The sequence below is a fragment of the Lampris incognitus genome, chromosome 13 (assembly GCF_029633865.1).
Source record: "Lampris incognitus isolate fLamInc1 chromosome 13, fLamInc1.hap2, whole genome shotgun sequence".
In the NCBI taxonomy this organism is placed as follows: domain Eukaryota; kingdom Metazoa; phylum Chordata; class Actinopteri; order Lampriformes; family Lampridae; genus Lampris; species Lampris incognitus.
Window position 1 is genome coordinate 36,008,107 of NC_079223.1, and position 24,149 is coordinate 36,032,255.

A 24,149-nucleotide genomic window follows, 5' to 3' on the forward strand; every position below is an offset into this window, starting at 1 on the left:
TGCGGTAGGTGTCAGTGAGGCGTCGCGCTGAGCGGGACCCAGCGCGTACACCCTCCTCACTACACCGCGCACGCTATACAACTGTGAAGGCTCTTCTTCAAGATACTGCCAAGACAGGTTTGTCAGCGGACCCGGGGACCAGACGCAGAGGATTAAAACGATCTTGTCGACCAAATAGGTATTGGCTGGCTGTGTGTATGCGTGTATGTGTGTGTGTGTGTGTGTGGTGTATGTAAGTGTGTGTGTGTGTGTGGGGGGGGGGGGGGTGGAGGGTGAATAGACCGTGGAGGCGTGCCACCTGTGACGGAAAATAATATGGAGCGAATGTGTCGGACAGGTTTGTCTAGTAGCCTATGTCGGTAGCCTGCTAACTTGCTAACTCACTAACTAACTATTAACTAACTATTAACTAACTAAGGCGAAGTCCGCCGCGATCACGTTGAGCGTCGAGGACTTTAAACACCAGTTGAAATCCCCAACAATTAATCTCCACGTGACTCCAGGTAGGAGACGTTGAACGTTACGTTACTTGTTTCATCTGCTCGTCATTTTGTTAGTATTTTCGGCGTCGTTACGCTGCCCTGTAAGTAACTCGGTGTTAAATAACACTGACAGCAAAGACAGGTTGTTGGACAAATGGCGTATATATTGCTGCAACTTGCCCACAGGGCTGTCAATGTTTCACCCCAATAAGGAAGAGACGGTGTTACAGGTTGGCTCGGTCTCGGGCGTAGGGTAGCTGAGGGAAGAATGTGGAGCATAAAGCAGTGCTGTATTACGTTGTTAAGGCAGGACAGAGTGAAATTCTCAACCATCTGTAGTGGACTCCTGCTGCATATTTTAGCCGTCCTACAATGACTGGTTAGGAAGAAGAGCCGAGGCCAATCATGCAGAACCAGAACCAGAATGGATCGGATAGTTTTCTTAGTAAAGCTGTCTTAACTCACCACATATAGCACACGGTAGTATGCTGTATAGGATGCGCAGTGGGCACCTAAATCAGCTGAAACCCCCTCCTCCCTGTGAGGATGTTTGACAATGCCTTTGCACAGGTTTACTCATTCATTGATTGTTTTCAAATTGGCAATCAGCTCGTTCCAATTCAACTCGTTCCGATTCTAATTCCTCTCTGATATAGTCTCTGCACCACTGCACCGTATCACCTCATATTTCGCCTGTATATAGTAAATCATTGTGTATATATCTGCAGATTGTTGTGTTGCGGCGTTGTTATTCTGTTAAATACACTGAGAGAGCCACAAACCGGAGTCAAAGTCCATGTAGTGCAAACCTACATGGTCAATAAATATGTTTCTGGTTCTGATACAACGTGATGGGTTTTGTAGATGAGATGTAATCATCACATCTCACTCCCGTTTCATCAGGCACAATTTTGGACAAAAACGCCCTAGTGCCATGTGAAGAATGACCTTTATACTCGAGTCCCTTCACATTTCTTTGCTTTCTTGCCCCCAGTCTCATCTATACGTCTCCCACCGCAGGGTATTCATCAGATTTTGATTCTGCTGTTTACACTGTGTCGTTGTTGGCGATGTGAAAGCTCGCCCATTTGAAAGACAGTCCAGTGTTAACACTAACAGCCATATTCGGCCCCTGACACAGTAAAAAGTGCACAGGGAAAAGAAAGTATTAACACAGTAGACTTGTATGGGACAAATGCAATTCAGCCTCCAGTTTGCGTTCTTTTTGTCTGCAAGGAAAAAAAGAGCTCCATAAAGCAGTCTGTATCTCAATTGAAGCACTGTTCAATGGCTTTGACTGACATCTTTTCAACCATTTGTTAAGCCATTTGTCAGGCAGGCAGGCACACACACACACACACACACACACACACACACACACACACACACACACAGAGGAATATTTGAGTTTTTAGGGACGATATATTATCTGTTGATGGAGTCTGCATGGCAGTGCTGTCGTTTGCCCTACTCTGGGAAGGTCTTAGTCAGTTTATAATTGCTTAAAATCCCCTTTAGTGGATAAACATCAGGAGACACAGCTGGCAGAGAGAACAGGAAGAAGAAGGATTAAAAAGGTAAGTCCGGTACCTAAGTGGTATTGTCAATGTAATTTCCTCTGGGTGGTTTTATTTGTGTTTCCTGCAGCTCTCTCTCACTCTCTCTCCAGCTGTCTCAGTGTGCACCTTGACTGGTTTGCACTGTGGCCAATTAGGAATAGAAAACATCTGCATGTAGGGCTTGCTTGATACAGAACATGGTGCAGGGGTGTTGAGTTTTGGATGACAGAGAATGGGAAATGGACAGTAATTAGCGGTTCTTTCGGCACCACTGTGCTTTATTCTGACTGGCTGTCTTTGCTCTTTGCGCAGTTGTCTCTGTCTCTCTTTTTTTTTTTCTAAATAAGTTATCAGCATAGTTTGCCAGGAGCCTGGGAAACATTTGCATCCAAATGGACTGCTCTTTCTAGATGTAAGAGACCCTGTCTGGACCACTACGGTATTTTGTTGTCACCTGTCTGTCTGTCTGGTGTCATCTAGAGCCCGGCAGCCCAATATTTCAACTCAACCTGATATGGAGGAGTCCAATAATGACTCATGAAAGAGCTCGCCAGCTCACCTCCTCTGACACCTTTTAAGACGGGCTTTGACAAGCCTTAGAGGCCAAGTTGACGGGCCTTTATCGCATTTGACAGGCCTCTGGAGATGTAGTCCTCTATGACTCAGAATACTTCATTGTTGTCCAACTTGAATGAGTACCGTGCCTATAATATACTTATCCGACTGAAAGCATTTTTACACTTATTCAGGAGTGACAATGTCCCATAAATGCAGCTGATGTGTCATGACATAAGAACTGTGGATAATGTGTGCGTCTGTATTTATGGCGGCTGTTTATTTCTTCCACAGTATGTTTGTGTGTGTGATTCCCTTCCTTCTTGCCCGGTACCTGCACAACACTGTGCAGTCCCCTCAGTGTCATCCGTGGCATATAAGGGGACTCCCTCGTCCCTATATGATAGTGAAGCTTCTCACGCCTGCTGAATAGATTCACACCAGCTCTCTGTTGTGCTGATGTTTTTATGTCTTTGTGAAAATGTACCCCTGCATGTGTGAGCATGTTTTCCATAGGATTGGGTTTTTTAGAGAGAAAGAAACAAGAAACTCTGGATTCACTCCTTTTTCGGTTACAAGAGGCATTCCTGGGTTTATTTAATTGAAAGCACCAAAGGGTGCAAGTGTTTATGTTGGGAAGTGGGAGGATGGTATTTTAAAGTCAGAGGAAGAGTATTTAGAGTGACTGTGTGTGTGTGTGTGTGTGTGTGTGTGTGTGTGTGTGTGTGTGTGTGTGTGTGTGCGTGTGTGCGTGTGTGCGTGTGTGTGTGTGTGTGTGTGATAAGAAGAGCGGAGAGAGAGGGGGGGGGGGAAAGGGGGAGAGACGTCACACTCTTTAAATAAAATGGCGTAAGGTCAACGATGCTCCCCAGAATGTATCTGTCATGGTATTCACAGTGGGATTGTGTGCACTGGTGCATGTGATGGTGACCCCTCCATCATCTCTTTCACCAGCTATGTTTTCTCTTGTCTTTCCCTGTCTCTCTCTCTCTCTCTCTCTCTCTCTCTGACTCCATGTCAAGTCTCCCTTACTGTCTCCCAAATTTCTCTCCAGCTCTCTTGCTGTCTATTCACTCCCTCAAATGAAGCTTCTCTTCCTGGAAGAACATTAGCATTCACACCAACATACATCTTAGAAATATCGTATTTTACAGCCCCCCCCCCCCCATGGATTTAATTCCTCTCAGGTACATGGACTCCCCTCTCCGCTGTGGGGACTAGTTTCACACCTTGTGGATGTGTATTGTGGACTGGCCTTATCCGAACCTTAGGTGTTTGCTTATGATATTGACACATAGCTCTGCTCGACGGCTATTGTTTGGTTACTGATATGTTTGTTGATGTAATTTATGCTTTGCAGCCGCTGCTCAAACAGTGAGAGGGATACGGGGTTAGTTTGCCAGTTTGGGGGGCGGCGGCGGGGTGGGGGTGGGGTGTCACTCTGTGATTTCCGAAAAACCTTCCATCTTTTGTAAAAGACATACAGTTTGTATATCTTTCATGTGTATGTCATCATCCTTGCGGTATCCTGCAGATCAGCTAATCCCTTGTGTTCGAGCCACGCCACTCAACTTGCGTATTTTATATTCTCTCTCTCCTCGTATCCCCTCTGACCCCGTCGGGTGGGACGTAAGTTCTGTGAAAATGTTGCATCTTGAATAATAATGCCCGCACTGTCTTGCATACTGCTCCATCATCTTATGTGTATGGAGAGCATGTGTGGTTCTTGCATAGCCAGCGCTAACATTATTGGTTTTTTGTTTGTGTGTGCATGCGTGCGTGCGTGTGTGTGTGTGTGTGTGTGTGTGTGTGTGTGTGTGTGTTTCTGTTTTCTCCGCAGACAGCAGCGACCTTCAGACACTTGTGCTACACTGGAAGAGACAAGGCTGCCTGTCTGCCACTGTGTATTTGTCGGATTGAGTGGGTGGGTGTGTGTGGATGCTTGTGTGTGTGTGTGTGTGTGTGTGTGTGTGTGGGTGTGTGGGTGAATATGTTTGTGTGAATATTTAGATGCGTTCGTACAACAGTCGGGTGTGACCCATGAGACGCTCTACAGCTATGCAGGAGGCTCGATCCTCCGTTGTGACGGCCATGCTGCGGCTCCTGCTGCTGAGCTGCTGTGGGTATGTGGTGACCGGGTACCCTTTCAGACCGGCCCTGGAGCCAGACGTCACCCCCCGCATCACTGTAGCCTCTAGTGGTAAGGAGGAAATGTGCATGCACAGGAAAGGGTTTAATTTTAAAAGGGTTTTGGTGTATATACCATTTTGGCTTGAAATTATTATTATATTCTTTCTCTTTTGATATTGCAAGACCCCTTTTCTCTCTCTCTCTCTCTCTCTCTCTCTCTCTCTCTCTCTCTCTCTCTCTCTCTCTCTCTCTCTCTCTCTCTCGCTCTCTGTCTGTCTGTCTCTCTGTCTGTCTCTCTTTCTGTTTGTCTCTCTCTCTCTCGCTCTCTCTCTCCCCCCCCTTCTCTTTCATTTTGGTCTGTTGTCTTTGTTTTACTATCTCTTACTCTCTGTCATTGTTAACCCTTCTGTTTCACTTTGGTCTGTCTGTCTTTGTTTTTCTGGCTCACTCTCTCCATCTCTCTCTCTCTCTCTCTCTCTCTCTCTCTCTCTCTCTCTCTCTCTCTCTCTCTCTCTCTCTCTCTCTCTCTCTCCCTCGCTCTCTTTCTCTCCCTATTCACCTTTCTTTCATTTTGATCTGTCGCCTTTGTATTATTCTTTCTCTGTCTCTCTCTGTCTCTCTCTGTCTCTCTGTCTCTGTCTCTGTCTCTCTCTCTCTCTCTCTCTCTCTCTCTCTCTCTCTCTCTCTCTCTCTCTCTCTCTCTCTCTCTCTCTCTCTCTCTCTCTCTCTCTCTGTCTCTCTCTCTCTCACCCCTGCTCTCCTTCATTGTCAATATTTCCCTTTATTTTGGTCTGTCGTCTTTTTTTTCTGTGTCACACTCTTTCAACATCTCCCTCTTTTCTCTCGATCTGCTACTTGATTGGTACTTTGAGACTCATATTTTTGGAACAAAACAAATTTGTGCACGTGGGCGTGCACAAGCAACACACACGGACACACACGCGTGCACACAACCACACCTGTTTCTGTGGTCTCCTACCCCTGCCTGCTCCTTGTCCATGTTGATGTTTTTATTGAATGGTGGATTATTGTCCATTTGGCCCCTTGACCGAAGCCTGGCATCTAGTCTGACAAGTGCGGTGGTAAAGAAAGAGGCAAAGTGACTGCTGAGGCAAACCCTACGTTGCAAGTAGTAATGATACACTGTAACCATGACAACTATTAAGCACGGTGGATGGTTGTGGTGTAATGTGTTTTTACCTTTGAACATGTTTGCACATGTGAGTGTGTCTACCAATTTGTATAAGTACAGGTAGTAAATTTAAATATGTGTATATGGAGTAGTGAATGTGTGTGTGTGTATGTGTGTATCTGTGTGTATTTGCATATGTGGCAAATCTGTGGCTGTAATTTTTGTGCGGTGGCTCTTTTCTCCCGCTCACTGATTAGTCTGCCATTGGTTGCCGTTGTTACTGCTGTGTGAATAGATGTGTAACCACTTCTGCGGTCCATGACTTCTGCTCACATCTAGCAATGGTTCTCCACTCCCTCATGAGGTCATAGGTGAAATCCAATAGTCTTCCTCTTCCCATCTCCGCCTCTAAGCAGAGCCGTCTCCTTACCAGTAAATCACTACCATGCCTCCTCTGGTCCATCGTATACATCATCTTTTCTGTCTCTTCTCTCACTCTTATCACCCCCCTCTCTGTCCGTATCTGAAGTTCTCTAAATCAAAACTCGGTCCAAATATCTACCCACAGGTCCTCCCACATCACCATCACTCACCGCTGATGCATCTTTTTCCTCCCCACCTGCTCAAACCTCCAATTTTTCACCCTGAATAGTCCTGCTCTCTCTCCTCTGCTCAGATGTTTTTCACTCATTAGTTTTTGACAGTTATTGTTTTTTTTTTTTTTCATTATCTTCATCAAAATTTCCTAAACTTTGTTTTACCTTTCTGCTTTGTTTCTTTTCCTAAGGAGAACAATATTCAGCCTTCTTGCTAATCCCTTTAAACTCTGCGTTCTTTAGCGATCTGAGGCAGAGCCTTCATACCCGCATGGGGTGGTTGCATAACACATACATGCATGAGGGCACATGCAAGGATGCACGCGGGCACGCACACACACACACACACAGAGGCATAGGTGCACCTACTGTATGCTCATACACTTAAATATACACATGCACACACAAACACACACACACACCAGTTTTCATTCCTTGTGAATAATGTGCAGTGCCTCAAACTGACACCGTACACATGGTGGGGGGAAAAAAACAGCGGGGTTTGTTTAGGGTAAAAATTTGAAGAGTTCCAGATCTCAGTTCTGAGGAGTCAAGAAGAAGAAGGTAAAAACTGACAGAATGAGGGGGAAGAGGTTATAAAATAGGCAGAGACCAATAGGAAAGTGAACGATTTAAAAGGCTTTAGCATTCACACACATCTGTAAGGTGAAAAAACGTCATTGCAAAGCTACCTGCAGTTACCGAACTCGTTCTAATGCGTCACTTCTTTTTTCCACAACTTTCTTATTGATTCAGGTCCATCTGGTAGACCGCATTTACATCAGACTGCTGCGAACTGCAAACAGCCTTGGTGTTGAAGTGCTTGTGTGTAGAGCTAAGTCTCGTGGCCCTGAGGTTTTAGGTGCCATGTGTGCATGTGTGTGTGTACTTGAACACTATTTACTGTCCTGGTCACAAGAGATCCTAATGCTCAGTCAATAAAATCCCCAAGGTTTCTCTTTCTCTCTCTTTCTCTTTCTCTTTCAAATATGTATCTCTCTGTCTGTTAGTCTTTCTGTCTGTCTTCCTTCCTTTCTTTTTCTGTGTCTTTCTCCATAATGAATTTCGAGAATGTGCCTTTCCTTCCAGGCGGTGGAACCTACAGTATAATTTAGTAGGTGAGGGCTTCAATGTGCTTTCAGATTCATGAGCTCCAATGTTATTTCATCATCCTACCAAGATCACGGCCCCGAAGGAACTCGAGCCTCCGGTTAAATCTTTACTGCTGTGTCACTCGATCCTCCCCTATCGACTTTCCTCGTTTCTAGTCTGTGCCTGAAGGTGGTTGTCAAGTATTGTTGGGCAGTACTGGGCTCCACTTGTCGATTTCTCACCTGCAGTGTGGGTTATTGTCTGATTTAATGGTAGGATTACACCGTGTGGTCACCATCTGGAAACTGCAGGTATTGTCTCCACTCGTGTTCTTTTTTTTCTTTTTTCAGCCATACTGAGGGTTTGACTGGGCCGGAGTGCTCAGAGAGGATAGTTATTCCGGTGTCCTCAGAAAAACCCATATGGAGGTCAGCTAAGACCACACTACCTCCTGCTTAGGGGGAGTATGGGACAGGAATTGGCAAATGCTGATGAAATAAGTGAAGCGGATGGGATTTCACAGTAGCAGATAGGAATTTTAATGACAGCTCACTTGATAATCATTGCCGTAGTCGGGAAGATTCAAACTTGCTAAAGGAGTGGATTGTCTGAGGGAAAAGAAAGCTCAGCGCTGTTGCTGGCATGATGAGCTTCTGCACTCGTCCATAGGCATCAAAAGTATGTAGTTCAATTTTAGGTCTTCTCTTTCACTGGCTAATTGCTGTCAAAGCTCTGATCAGTACTAGGCTGGCCAGTTATTCTTAGCCAGCATCAAAGTAACAGCCTTGTAGTAATACTGGAGTTTCAACTGTTAACAGTATTGTTCACATCATCATTTTTCTTGTGTTGCCATTGTTATGACTATGGTAAGACTGTTTTATCTGTTAAAAGAGTTGCTTTTCCCTATGCCTTGAGGCAGAGTATCCTTTCCCCATACCACATGCTGTGTGTGTGTGTGTGTGTGTGTGTGTGTGTGTGTGTGTGTGTGTGTGTGTGTGTGTGTGTGTGTGTGTGTGTGTGTGTGCGCGCATGTTTGTGTTTGCTTGTATTGACTACAGTGCTGTTGCAGTGCTGTATCTATAGCTATTACTACGACTACAACTTCTACTTTTGGCTGCTCCCTTTAGGGGTCACCACAGCGGATCATCCATTTGCATCTCTTACTGTCCTCTGCATCTTCTTCTGTCATGCCTGCCACCTGCATGTCCTGCCTCACCACATCCATAAACCTCCTTTTTCGCCTTCCTCTTTTCCTCTTCCCTGGCAGCTCCATATTCAGCATCCTTCCCCCAATATACCCAGCATCTCTCCTCTACACATGTCCAAACCATCTCAGTCTTGCCTCTCTTGTTTTGTCTCCAAACCGTTCAACCTGAGCTGTCCCTCTCATATACTCGTTCCTAATCTTGTCCTTCGTCATCAGTCCCAATGAAAATCTTAGCATCTTCATCTCTGCCACCTCCAGCTCCCCCTCTTGTCTTTTCGTCAGTGCCACTGTCTCCAAACCATATAACATAGCTGGTCTCACAACTATCTTGTAAACCTTCGCTTTAACTCTTGCTAGTACTGTTCTGTCGCAAATCACTCCTGACACGTTTCTCCACCCACTCCACCCTGCCTGCACTCTCTTCTTCACCTCTCTACTGCACTCCCCATTACTTTGAATAGTTGATCCCAAGTATTTAAACTCATCCACCTTCACCACCTCTACTCCTTGCATCCTCACCATTCCGCTGTCCTCCCTCTCGCATATGTATTCCATCTTGCTCCTACTGACTTTTATTCCTCTTCTCTCCAGTGCATACCTCCACCTCTCCAGGCTCTCCTCAACCTGCCCCCTACTCTCACTGCAGATCCCAATGTCATCCACGAACATCATAGTTCACAGAGACTCCTGCCTGATCTTGTCCATCAACGTCCGTCGCCATTGCAAACAAGAAAGGGCTCAGAGCCGATCCTTGATGTAATCCCACCTCCAACATGAACCCATCTGTCATTCCTACCACACACCTCACCATTGTCACACTGCTCTCATACATATCCTTCACCACTCTTACATACTTCTCTGCCACTCCCAACTTCCTCATACAATACCACACCTCCTCTCTAGGCAGCCTGTCATATGCTTTCTCTACATCCACAAAGACACAATGTAACTCTTTCTGACCTCTTTACTTCTCCATCAAGATTCTCAAAGCAAACATCACATCTGCAGTGCTCTTTCATGGCATGACACCATACTGCTGCTTGCTAATCATTGCTTATCATCTTAACCTAGCTTCTATTACTCTTTTCCAAATCTTCATGCTGTGGCTGATTAACTTTATACCTCTACAGTTACTACAGCTCTGGACATCACCCTTATTCTTGAAAATCAGTACAAATATGTCATCTGGATCAACCGTCTTTGCACTCTTCATCCTCTTCATAGCTGCCCTCACTTCCTCCTTGCGAATCTACTGCACTTCCTGATTCACTATCCCCACATCATCCCACCCTCTCTCTCCTTCTCTCCTAAAGTACTCCTTCCACCTTCTCAACACACTCTCCTCGCTTGTCAGCACATTTTAAGTCAAGTTAAATTTATTTGTATAGCCCTTTATCACAAATTACAAATTTGCCTCAGTGGGCTTTACAGCACACACAACATCCTGTCCTTGCATCGGATAAGGTACAGCTCCCTAAAAAAAACCTTTAACAGGGAGAAAAAATAGGAGGAAAGCTCAGGGATAGCAACAGAGAAGGGATCTCTCTCCCAAGATGGACAGATGTGCAATGAATGTTGTGTGTACAGAATTTACAGAATACAACATTGAAAGAGGATAACAGAATTATAATGGAATTATAAGATATATGAAGAATTACGATGAGGAGCATGTCAAGCAGTGTCCAGATGCCACCGGAACAGTCTAGGACCTGAGCCATGCGACCACCATCACCATGTAGACCCATGACAGAAGGACAGACTACACACACACACAGGGGAGACTCACATCACACCATTCACATACACGGGAGAAGAGACAAGAAAACACATTAGTCACACATCAGATTGAGAGAAGGATATAACATTGAAACAGGATATGGATTCATAAGATATATTAAAAAAAATTAGATAAGGAGGATGCCAAGGACTGTCCCAGTGGTGACCACTGTCACCATGAAGACCTGGGAGGAAGGCAAACTACACGTGCACATAGGGGAGACTCACATCACACTATTCACATATACTGGGGAAAAGAAAGGAGAAGACATCATTCAGAGAGAGAGAAAAGACACGTGAGAGAAGAGAACAGTTTGCAATAGCCAATAATCTACACTCTATATAATCTCATCAGCAGAACAATGCTTAGTAAATTCACTGAGGCAGAAACTGACCCGCCATGCAGTACAGGTTGTGAAATACTCGATTTAAAGGCAACTAATTGTAGGCTAAGGCAAAAAGATGAATTTTAAGTTTAGATTTAAAGAACTCAACAGATTCTGATTGTCTGACTGCAGCAGGCAGGTTATTCCACAAGAATGGGGCCCGATAGGAAAAGGCCTTGTCACAACTTCTTTTTAACTTTGGATACACACAGGAGCCCTGTATTTTGAGAGTGGAGAGCTTGAGATGAAATGTATGGTTTAAGGGGATCAGACAGGTATGATGGGGCAAGCCCATTTAAGATTTTATAAGTTAGCAGAAACACCTTGAAGTCTGATCTAACATTGATAGGAAGCCAATGAAGTGAAGCAAGTGTTGGTGTAATATGGTCAAATTTTCTAGTTATAGTTAGTATTCTAGCTGCAGCATTTTGAGCCATCTGGATACTTTAGTACCAGCATGTGGCAGACCTGAAAACAGAACATTACAGTAATCAAGTCTGGATGAAACAAATGCATGTATTAGAGTCTCTGCATTTGCCTGAATTTTAGCTATGTTATGTAAGTGAAAAAAAGGCATTCTCGATGATTTCTTTAATGTGCTTATCAAAGGAAAGGCTGGACTCAAACATAACACCAAAATTTTTGGCAGCCACACTTTGTGAAATCACAGAATTGTCGATTGTTGTTACTTGATCAAATTAGTGTCTGTGTCTAGCAGAGCTAATGACCAGCATCTCAGTTTTATCTGAATTTAAAAGCAGTAAATTTAGTGGCGTCCAATTTTTTCACAGCACCCAAGCAAGCCTCTAAATTAGTAATTTGAATACGATCATCAGCCGTTATAGGTACACACAGCTGAGTATCATGTGCATAGCAATGGAAATTTATTTGATGACTGCATATAATTTGGCCAAGAGGTGAAATATAAAGAGAAAAAAGTAGAGGGCCAAGAACCGAGCCCTGAGGTACACCATATTTAACATGAGCGAACTTTGATGTGATATTGTAGTAGGACTTAAGGACTGTAGTAGGACTTAAGCCAAGAGAGAGCTAAGCCAGAGACGCCAAAATTACAATTTATTCTGTCTAATAGTATACAATGATCAATGGTGTCAAAGGCTTGTCGAAGATCATTCACCAGTCTGGTCAGAGCCATTTCAGTGGAGTGACAGGCCCTGAAAGCTGATTGAAAAGGTTCATATAGATAGTTTTCCTCTATATGGGTTGAAAGTTGTTGATACACAACTCTCTCTAGTACTTCAGAAAAGAATGAAAGATTAGAGATTGGTCGATAGTTATCAAGAGACCTTGGATCGAGGTGTGTTTCTTAAGTAGTGGTTTGACCACAGCTGTCTTAAAACTGCTGGGAACAGTGCCAGTAGTAAGTGATAAATTAACAATGTCTAGCATTGTAGGTTCCAGGAAAGGCCAGACTAAAAAGTTTTGCTGATAAAGGGTCAAGTAGGCAAGTAGTTGGTTTAGAAGCTGACACAAGCTTAATCAAAGGATCAAGAGAGATAGTCACAAAAGCTGTAATAACAGGCTATCAATGAATCATTGTGTGGATATGAATTTGGTAAGACAGGATCTGCAGGAGTAGCTGGAGTTGAAGAACTAATTTTGTTTATGAGCTCATCAACTTTATTGCAGATAAAGTCTAGAAACTCATGGGCCATGAATGGTGAGCAGCTAATAAATGGCTGCTTTTTAGTAAGTTTAGATATAGTGTCAAAGAGAAATCTGGGGTTATGTTTATTAACATCTTTCTGGCCAACTCAAGCGTCCTGACAAGGTTGGCTTTTGTGATCTCTGATTGCTTCAGCCTAGCATTATTGGTGCTGACATGAATAACAATGTTGCTGAAAGTAGTGGTGCAGTGTGTCTGGGTTCCCTGATTCTCCCTTTGTGATGCCAGCACCCTAAGATTGCCCTCTATGTCGGGGACTCTGGCCTCGGGTAAACAGTGAACCATGGTTGGCACAGCTAATCTGATATTGCGGGTAATGGAGTCTTTTGTCACTAGCGTGCGTTGCTTTACTCTGTTGACAGGAATGAACAGGTACGCTGGCTGGTAGGACTACCAACAGGGCTGGTGAGGGGCAAAAACTGGTTTGCAGTCGGGAGTGGTGACTGCAGACCAGGCCACACGACCGATGGCTTGCTCTTGTGAGCCTTTCCATATGCCAGCAAACAGAGACAAACTCTGCCACATCTGCTGACAAGGCTGAGCTAGTGCTAACAATACCAGGTCTGCTGTCAGGCTAAGGCTATCTGGACTGCCCGTCACGTCTAACATAATCCTAGCCGAAAGAAACTGCTCTAACTCACGGACACGTCTTTCTAGTAGAGACAACCTATCTTTGATTGCGGAACAGTCACCACACCATCATTTTAACGAGGCTACTTTGACTGCAAATGTAATAAAGCTAACTGCTAAGCTAGGCTAAGCTCGAAGCTCATAAAAAGACTAGGAATGAAAGGCTGCCCACTAACACAAGAGTTGTTTGAGAAAGAAAACTTGAGAATCTAGTGATAAGTGAACATAGCGAAATCAGTAGGACAAACGAAGAGGTTAGGGCAAAATATAGAGAAGAGAGAGTAAGAGAATAAACAGCAGTTATCGATCTCACGAAGCTTAATCTCACAAAGGTGGAAAGCCAGAAACAGCTGGCAGTGATGAAAGAGGTCAGCCAGACCATCATTTCCATCTCTATCCTTCATCGCCCTAAACTGCTGCACATCCTTCCCAGCTCACTCCCCCTGTCTAGTGAATCGGTACAAGTCTTTTTCTCCTTCCTTAGTGTCCAACCTCTCATACAACTCACCATATGCCTTTTCCTTTGCCTTCATCACCTCTCTCTTCACTTTACGCCACATCTCCTTGAATTCCTATCTACTTTCTTCATCTCTCTGACTGTCCCACTTCTGCTTTGCCATCCTATTCCTCTGTATACTTTGCTATACTTCCTCATCCCACTATCAAGTCTCTTTGTCTTCCTTCCTCTGTCCAGATGACACACCAAGTACCTTCCTAGCTGTCCCCCTCACTATTTCTGCAGTGGTTGCCCAGCCATCCAGCAACTCTTCACTGTCTTAACACCTCCCTGAACTCCACACAACAGTCTTCCTTCTTCAGCTTCCACCAATCAGTCATTGGCTTTGCCTTCACTCGCTTCCTCTTCTTGCTCTCCAAAGTCATCCTACAGACCACCATCTGATGCTGCCTAGCTACTTTCTCCCCTGTCACCACCTTGCAGTCTCCAGTCGCTTTCAGATCATGCCTCCTGCATAAGATATATTCTACCTGTGTGTACTTTCCTCCACTCTTATATGTCACCCTGTGTTCCTCCCGCTTCATGAGATATGTATTCACCACAGCCATTTCTATCCTTTTCACGAAATCCATCACCATCTGTCCTTACAAAATCCTCTTGTTCATTCCATACCTGCCCATCACTTCCTTTTCACCTCTGTGCCCTTCACCAACATGCCCATTGAAGTCCACTCCATTTACCAATCTTGTGTACACTTTCCACCACTTCATCCAACTCACTCCAGAATATTACTTTGTCTTCCATCTCACACCCAACTTGCAGGGGACATATGTGCTGATAACATTCATCATCACGCCTGCAATTTCCAGCTTCATACTCATCACTCTGTATGACACTTTCTTCACCTCCAGCATACTCTTGACATAGTCCTCCTTCAGAATTACCCTACCCCATTTCTCTTTTCATCTGCACCATGGTAGAAGAGTTTGAACCCATCGCCGATGCTCCTGGCCTTACTCCCCTTCCACCTGGTCGCTTGCACTAACAGTATATCTTACCTTCCTTCTCTCCATCATATCAGCCAGCTCTCTCCTTTTTACCAGTCATATTGCCAACATTCAAAGTTCCAACTCTCACCTCCACACTCCTACTCTTCCTCCTCTCCCGCTGCCTCTGGACATGCCTTCCCTCTCAACTTCTCTTTTGCCCAACAGTAGCATATTTTCCACCGGCACCCTGCTGGCTAACAGTACTGGTTGTGGTCATTAGTAACCCGGGCCTTAACTGATCTGGTATGGAAATCTGATTTATGATCCACATATTTGATTTGGCCAAGGTTTTACACCAGATGCCCTTCCTGACACAACCCTCCCCATTTATCTGGGCTTGGGACTGGCACTAAGAATACACTGGCTTGTGCATCCTCAGTGGCTGGGTTAGTGCTGTATCTATAAGATCTATAAAAGCTAACTGGAATATGAATACATAAGATGTATTAAAACTTGCATGACCATTTTGCATATTATAACTGTGCACTTACAGACATAAAGTCGAGAGGTGTTTTATGAGTACATGTGTATGCACACACTGCACAGTTGGTTTGCTCAGTGTTTGTGTTAGTGAACCTCATTTGTACATAGCACTGTCAAACAACTGCATCCCAATATAGCCTGGAAAAGTGGACAGGGACATACTGTATACACACTGTGATGTTATGGCCTCCAAGGAAAGAAATCCCCTCCGACTTTCGAGAATTGTGCTTCTGAAATCTGATGTAGAGCTGTGCCTTTTCATTATCCTGTTCTGACACAGCAGGGCCAGGCAGGATAAGCATAACTCTTTTTTGCCTATTTTGTCCATTGTGTTGGTGTTATTTCATTACTGGTCCAAGCATTTGGCTGAGTCAGGAGAAAGTCAGCAGATAAACAATCTTAAGACACAGTGACATAAACAGTTCATCATTTATAGAATGAAATAAAATTTGTATCTATCGAAATTGAAAGAATTGTGTTTTCAAACATTAACACACTGGGCGTGCAACAGCCAGAGGATGAAAGAGGCAGGTTTAAGATACCCTAAGTAAGGTGCTTTGCTCCTCTGCCTGCTGTGATTGAAATGCTTATATGCCACTGGTAGAAGGGTGTGTTTGTCCTAATTCACTAAATGCCCGTGTGTGAATCGGCACAGTTTATGAATGAGAAGCAGGGCATTGCCGGAAAACAATTTGCATGCCAGAAAATCTTTCTCAGGTTCACAAAAACAAAACAAAAACAAAACATGAGCAACCACATACATTGTCGAGCCATAATCCAGAGTGTCACACACGTTTCGCTGTTTAAATGAGATGATATTGTATAGCGGTAATATTGTAATTCTTCACTTCGTCTATGTGTCTATGTCATCTCCCGGTATCACACCAAGCCTTTGTTTGTTTTGTTTTGTTTTGTGTGTGGAGAAGGTTAGACTGAATTGCCATCGTTATTGTAGCTCCCGCTGTGTGCTTGTTGTCGTCTCTACTATTTGCCAGCTTCTCAACTAGAGTGCTAATTAGAGTGGGTACCACACTGCTGATGCATACATTAAGGAGCAGGAGTGTGTGAGTGTTTTATTGAAGATGTGTTTTTGTAAAGTATGAGTCATTTTGCACAAATACATTACAGCATCACAAGCTGTGTCAGGGGGTTATGAAAGGGCACATTCATTAGTAACCTATCCTACACCTCTCTCCTTGCCCTCTGCCCCCACTTTCTCCTCCTCTTCTTTCCTCTCCTCTCCCACAGGTCTTCAAGGCTGCAAGCATTTCCAATCCTTTGCAGTCAACTACAGCACTCTGTGGCTAGAGGCTGACAGTGAGCGTCTTTACGTCGGGGCCCGTGGGGCCGCATTCTCCCTCAACGCTTCTGACATCTCAGCTGGTGCTGCTCAGACTGTGAGTGTGTTGATGTCCCCCCCCTTTTTCTCCCCAATTGTACCCATCCAATTACCTCACTCTTCCAAGCCATCATCCCGGTCATTGCTCCACCCCCCTCTGCCGATCCGGGGAGGGCTGCAGACTACCACATGTTTCCTCCGATACATGTGGAGTCGCCAGCCGCTTCTTTTCACCTGACAGTGAGCCATTTTGCCAGGGGGGCATAGCGCATGGGAGGATCACGCTATTCCCCCCAGTCCCCCCCAAACAGGCGCCCCGACCGACCAGAGGAGGTGCCTAGTGCAGCGACCAGGACACATACTGGCATCTGGCTTTGCACCCACAGACACGGTCAATTGTGTCTGTAGGGATGCCCGCCCAAGCCAGAGGTAACACGGGGATTCGAACTGGCGATCCCTGTGTTGGTAGGCAACAGAATAGACCGCCACACCACCCGGATGCCCCCGATGTGTTTGCTTTTTGCATGATTGTGTTTCCACCACAGTTCAATTCTGCAATGATGTTACGGTGTCTTAGGCTGATGAGACACAGGCAGCATATTCAGGCAAAGTTGATTAATTATATTTGACAGCTGATTTTTTTTTTCTGGCAGGATTTTATTATCATCGATTTTTTTCCCCTATTAGCCTATTCCCACACTAAATGATGCAATGTTGCTTGTTTGCATTCCTTCAAATGTCTTCAATGCTGTTGACTCAATTCATGAATTGCTGTTTAACCTCAGGAGACTGCTCTCTAGAAAACCAAACTCTCCTTTTATATAACCATATAACCATTGAAACTTAACACCCTCTTTCACCTGATATGCCACCGTGTTTGTCACCAGATGATAACCTGACAAAGGTATCTGGAGAGCTGCTGTAGCTCCAAGGGGTGACGGATGCCGTGTGCGTGACCCACCCTTCCCCACAACCGTTCACTTAGCTGCCACTGTAAATAAGAAGGCGCTCTACGTCAACACCCCGGCTTATGTAACGGTCAAAAACATGTTGATTTTCAGCTACACTAAGCTGAGCATAGCAACGGCAAAATCTGAAGGCAGGATCATTTAAAAACCACATTTTGACTACATCATGAGAGTTGCACATTTTAATTGTTACTGTTGGGCAGACTTTTGTGCAAGAAAATTATACCACGCATACGTAGCATTTTACACCTTCACCAAGTGGCCAAGTGTGGGCTAAAAATGTAGGTGGTCGCAAGTGTGAAGAAGCAAACTTGGTGCTACTAACTTGCAGATATAGCAGATACTGCAATATTAATAACTTCATCTCAGTATCAACTGTCTATTTATTCTTTTTTTTGGGGGGGGGTGAGGGAGAACTGGGGGGAATAGCGTGGTCCTCCCACGCACTACGCCCCCCCCCCCCCCGGCGAAACTCCTCACTGTCAGGTGAAAAGAAGCGGCCTGCGACTCCACATGTATGATCGGAGGAGGCATGTGGTAGTCTGCAGCCCCCCTCCGGCTCGGCAGAGGGGGTGGAGCGGCGACTGGGACGGCTCGGAAGAGTGGGGTAATTGGCCAAGTACAATTGGGAGAAAAAGGGCGGAAAAAAAAAATAATTATGAAACTCAAAGACAGTTACACATTATCACAGCTTTGATAACTGTATGGTGACAGAGGAAAACTGTTATGCTCTCCTTACTGATTTTTTTTTCCCCAAAAAACAAAAAAAAATGTACAGGAGTCAATAATTCTCTCGGTCTGTCTTTGTGTTTCTCCCACTGTTGTGCGGTGTGCATTAGATTGAGTGGGAGGCCTCCCCAGAGCAAAAACAGCAATGCCTGAACAAGGGAAAAGACAATAAGGTAGAGGATAAGTTGTTGTTCCCCCGGTGTCCTCTTTTTATCTTTTTATACTCTCGTTAATTGATATTCAGCGCCTCACAGTAATTTTATATTCTCTCTCTGTCCTCCAGACGGAGTGTTTTAATCACATCCGCTTCCTCCAGAGGTTCAATTCATCTCATCTCTACATGTGTGGGACTCATGCCTTCAGACCGCTCTGCGCATATGTAGTAAGGCCGTGTATAATGGATCACATTCCATTCAATACAGTTCACTATGCTTGATTTCATGGAGAATACTGAAGTGGACTATATGTTAATACTGCACATGTATTGAAAAGAGTTTCAGCTTCATACATTTAAGACTAGCAATGAAAATAGCACATGTTCTGGCTTCCTTATACTTTCGCTCCTTGAGTCTTCTGCCCAGTGATTTTCAAACTAAGGGCCAGGCACAGACTTGATGATATATTTTCTCTAGGATGAGGAGAGGTTCGTAATGTCTTCTCAAACTGAAGAGGGCAAAGACAAATGTCCCTATGGGCCAACAACTGGCTATACTGGCCTCATCGTGGGTAAGACCCCCAGAGGGTTAGTAATCACTTCTTTTGACTCAATAACCCATCACACATTGATAGACCGTTTTTCCCTTAGACCAGCAGATGTATACAGCCTCTCAGTACGAGTTTCGGAGTTTTCCTGATATCCGTCGTAACTCTCCGTCTCCCATGCTGAAGACAGAAGATGCCCCCACCCGCTGGTTGAATGGTGAGTTTATTGGCTGTCTGTGGATCTGCAGGGATGACAGTGGCCCAGAGGCCCATTTGGTCTGCTGGTTGGCCACGTGGTAAGGAAATTGGGTTCAAGACCCCATGTAGACAAACATTTGCCCAAGAGCCACACACTGGATCCCTTCCATCTCCGGGGGTTGTTTTTTTTTGTGGATTGAAGAAAATCGGTTTATGTATATATATATATATATATATAAAACTGTTAAAAGAAACACTCAATGGTAGGGAAAGTGCTCAACAAATAAGGAGCAAAATAATCTAGTGATTCAAGTAAATTCTTTATCAGACAGTAAAAGCCTGTTTCATGCCATAAGCAATCATCAGCTGTCAATCTTGACAGCTGATTTTATATATATATATATATATATATATATATATATATATATATACACATATAGCGTCCCCCCCCCCCGAAACCGTCAATGGTGTTATAAGTGCTCAACTAATGCGGAGCGGAATATCAACACATTTTTTTTCCTGTATCTGTGTTGATATATATATATATATATATATACACATATAGCGTTCCCCCCCCCCGAAACCGTCAATGGTGTTATAAGTGCTCAACTAATGCGGAGCGGAATATCAACACATTTTTTTTCCTGTATCTGTGTTGATATATATATATATATAATTCATATTATGTACATATATTACCATACTTGTACAATGTCCTCCCTGGAGCAGAGCATGCAAAAGAGGGTTCCCCTATGAATACCCATACATTATCTCGCATCATGTTTGTCATTACATGATTTTTTTAATGCCAAAGCAACACAATCTCTCATTCAAGTCATGTGAGAGTAAATGAGATTGTACCCCCTCCCCCACTTCTTCCCTCCCCCAACACAGAGGCAGACTTTGTTGGCTCAGCCCTGGTGAGGGAGAGCAAAGGAAGCAACACTGGAGAAGATGACAAAATCTACTACTTCTTCACAGAGAGGAGCCAAGAGCAGACAACAACCTACAGCCATAGCAGGGTGGCACGGGTGGCACGGGTCTGCAAGGTAAGGGGAAAGCAAAGACAGACAGGGAGAGATGCTTGTTGTGTAAAGAGCAGCCAGTGTTGTGGCTTTTGTTTAGGCTGAGTGAAACCTGAAGCGGTAGGGAAAGGTTACGGTAACAGATACAGAGAGCAAACAGGGATGTAGTGGTCAGCCCCATAGCTACAAATGAGGACACCGAGGTTGTGTCCTCAGTGTTTTTTCCTTTTTTAATGTCTTAATATACATATTCCTTAAAATGTTGAATTAAAGTGACGATTTACTAAAACTACTTAGTTGTATGGTGTGTTGTGAACAAAGGTTGGCATCATGTTGCTGCAGAACTCGTCACATTATGTGACATACATGTAATGAGTTGTGCACGTACAGTACGGTCCTGTTATTCTATTCACTCCGTGGGCGAGGGGGCTGTAACCTACATACATGCAACACTTACTACAAGATGGTATTGGTAGTATAGATGATACAAATCCTCTTGGATAATTCAAGAACAATATAGAATGGCAATAATAAGGAGGGGCCCTCCGGTTATATAGCCTACCTCTTGAAGCAAGATTGGTCAATGCTATGAATGATAGGCCTGGCTACAGCCTTCCATAGACTGTTTTCCATTTGACCTACACACCCAAAACAAATCGTGAAGAGTTGCACCACAGGAACAGAAGCAGCAACTGTGTTCAAGATCTGAGCTCACAAATTATTAACCTATATGCTTTCAAAATGTGACACGTCCAAACTTTTGCACTCAGAACCAATTAGGAGTTTTGGCTCTGACATTTTCAGTGGCAAAAATAAATAAATAGGCTAATCATCACCATCGGTGGTCACTCGGGGTCGAATATGGCCGTCCTCCCTCTGGGACCCTCTGGGTCCTCAGGTGGGCACAGAGGCCAATTCTGGAGCCACGTAATGGGAGGATGCCTGTGCGTGACAGTTTTATATGTGGAGAGGCTGATGTGCCTGCAGCCACCACATGGTCCTTGGCAGGGGGGGGCCAGAGTCCAATGACATGGAGAACCAAGACGATTGGGGACCACCCTCTGTTGCAGCCTTCATCCGCCTTCACTGCTGTTGTGACCTGGAGACATCTTCTGCCAGTTCCACCATTGAGGTCTTTGTGGGATCATTCTTCATGTGGAACCTCCCCCATGACCTATCCACCTTGGGCGACCCTACCAGGAGCCAAGCTCCGGATGGCATAGCTCTTGGATCATTGGCACATGCAAGCTTCTCCACCATGACAAGGTGGTGATCCAGGAGAAGAAATAGGCTGATACATTATAATAAAGTTACACTGCATGGCAGCGGCTTTGAATAAACAATTAGCCTACCTTCACTCACATACACATGCACGCACGCACGCACGCACGCACGCACACACACACACACACACACACACACACACACACACACTGTACTTACACTCATTTTATTATCTAAATAAATTCTACATTTTTTTAAAGTTTTTTTTTTAATCTTGCATATTTATGTTGTGGTTGGGTTCAGGGGTGATGACATTGTGTTTGGGTTCAGGGGTCCTGGCTGTAACAGTCATATATCTTTATTAAGCTAAAGCTCCTCCCTTTGTTCTGCTGTATTTTATACACTAATTTTTTACTGTCATGCCGTGTGTAACTTTTAGATTATGGCTTACTTTTTGGATGAACTTGAGTAATGAGTGTTGCAACATTTGGAAGGTAATTTAGGGCAAAACCTGAAAGATGCTGCAGTTGTGCTCCTCTGCTCAATTTGTTTGACAGCGAAAGTGATTTCAATGCCCTACGAAACTGAACAGAAAAAGAATAATTTCAAAATTGGCCATATTTGTGACTTATCTTGTGTTCGATTCTAGTCTAGTTTTCATCTGTTATGTGTTGGCACTGGCATTATTTGCTAAGGGATTATTGTTACTCTCGAAATGCATTAAAATGCATAGATTTATACTGTAGCCTTCAAAATGTTCCTAGCGGGGCTCATGACCTCAGTATTTCTAAAGTCCTGGCTACGGTCCTGCTAGGGGTCAAAGGTTAAGGTAACTGCAGTTAATGTATGGCTGCAGGAATAAGGGTAGGTCGGAGTGAGTTGGAAGAAATGACTTTCATAAAGAGATACAGCACATCCTCCGCCAAGCAGTATGACAGCTAAATAAATATTGCCCTAGGAAGGACAATATCAAGTCCAGCAGGGTTTTACTGTTCAACAACCTCATCATATTGTATTGCAGACATATACAGCAGTCAGACATTGCAGATGTATTCTCCGCTTCTCACCACTAGCCACCCATTTTCTGCTCTGGTTTTGTAAAACAATCTTGTGATGGCATGAAAAATGGTATTTGCCATGAAGGGTGAACAGAACCCTAGTATCAAAAGGACATCCGGAGGAGAAGCTGATGTCAACGAATTGGGCTTGAACAGAAAAGCTCACCGTATCAACTCTGCTGCGACGTTTTCATCAGGTTTTCAAATGAATCGTTACCTTGAGTCAAGCATTTCCATTGTGAGACCTCTGGTATACGTCTGTCCTTCTGAGTTTTTTTTTTGTTTTTTGCCACAACGTTTCTGCAGTGGTTGTGTGTGTGCATGTGTGTGTGTGTTTGTCTTTATGGGCTCCCAGCAGGCTTCACCATACTCCATACTTCATGGTGGAAAGCACTCAGCATGGAAAGAAATTCCCTAACAACATTTGACAGTCACTTACTGACGCATGCACGCACACACACACACACACACACACACACACACACACACACACACACACACACACACACACACACACACACACACAGACAGGTGTGTACACACAAAAGCTTGTAAATTGCAACAGAACCTCTTACCCAAGAGGAAGCATAACCCTACTGAACTCGGCGTTATTGCTCCCCTTGCCATCTGTTGCACTGTCAGAGAGGCTTCTTACATGTGACTTTGAGCTCATAGTTCATTTTATATACCTTCATCGTCCATGTTAGCAACTTTGCTTACCTCCAGTCGCTGATATCCTTCCTCCCCTGTTTCTGCTTTCTCCTCCTCAGGGGGACAGGGGGGGACGTTTGACTCTCCAAAAGAGATGGACGTCCTTCCTCAAAGCCAGACTGATGTGTTCGCTGCCCGAATACGACTTTCGCTTCAACATGCTGCGCAGCGTGTTTGTCCTTGATGGACGCACCCCGCATGACACAGTCTTCTACGGCATTTTCGGCCTTGAGTGGTGAGTGGGAGGTTGCAATGTCGAATCTCTGGCAGAAGGGCTTTTCGGGGATGCAAATTTCGATGAGTAAGACAAAGATGAAAGGCAGCGATCGATACGCAGAGATAGTCAAAGAGAATGTGGCGGGATGAGATGAAAGAGAAGGGATCTGAGATAGAGACAGACACTTTTTGTCAACTAGTTTCGAAAAATGGTAATTGGATGATTTTCATGGAAGTATTTTAGTAGCAAAACACTGCTCAATAGAATTTACATTCACAGAAAATATTCATATACCTTATTTTGTTTTGAAAAAAAATGCTTGCCACATTTAATTTGTTCTTAAATATTATTGCATCTACCTCAAACCCAACACAGTAACTGCGATTCATTACAAATCATGAAATCGGGTGGCACGGCGGAGCAGTAGTTAGGGCGGTTGCCTCACAGCAAGAAGGTTCTGGGTTCGAGCCCCGGGGTAGTCCAACCTTTGGGATCATCCCGGGTCATCCTCTGTGTGGAGTTTGCATGTTTTCCCCGTGTCTGCGTGGGTTTCCTCCCACAGTCCAAAGACACATAGGTCAGGTGAATCAGCCATAATAAATTGTCCCTACGTGTGAATGTGTCGGCCCTGTGATGGATTGGCGGCCTGTACAGGGTGTCTCCTCGCCTGCTGCCCAATGACTGCTGGGATAGGCTCCAGCATCCCCGCGACCCTGAAAGCAGGATAAGCAGCTTGGATAATGGATGGATGGATGGA

At 44.4% G+C, this 24,149-nt stretch overlaps 1 protein-coding gene across 1 annotated transcript in view; it reads left to right on the forward strand.

The window, feature by feature from the left end:
- The first annotated feature begins 4,512 nt into the window (after window positions 1-4,512).
- Window positions 4,513-24,149, forward strand: part of LOC130122999 (semaphorin-4G-like) — a 28,766-nt gene continuing 9,129 nt past the window's right edge. Inside the window, exons 1-8 of the mRNA XM_056292102.1 lie at window positions 4,513-4,796; window positions 16,470-16,618; window positions 18,368-18,430; window positions 18,541-18,639; window positions 18,890-18,983; window positions 19,063-19,176; window positions 20,052-20,206; window positions 23,235-23,410. Of these exons, the coding sequence (XP_056148077.1) occupies window positions 4,637-4,796; window positions 16,470-16,618; window positions 18,368-18,430; window positions 18,541-18,639; window positions 18,890-18,983; window positions 19,063-19,176; window positions 20,052-20,206; window positions 23,235-23,410 (1,010 nt within the window). The 5' untranslated portion in view covers window positions 4,513-4,636. The remainder of the gene's footprint in view (window positions 4,797-16,469; window positions 16,619-18,367; window positions 18,431-18,540; window positions 18,640-18,889; window positions 18,984-19,062; window positions 19,177-20,051; window positions 20,207-23,234; window positions 23,411-24,149) is intronic.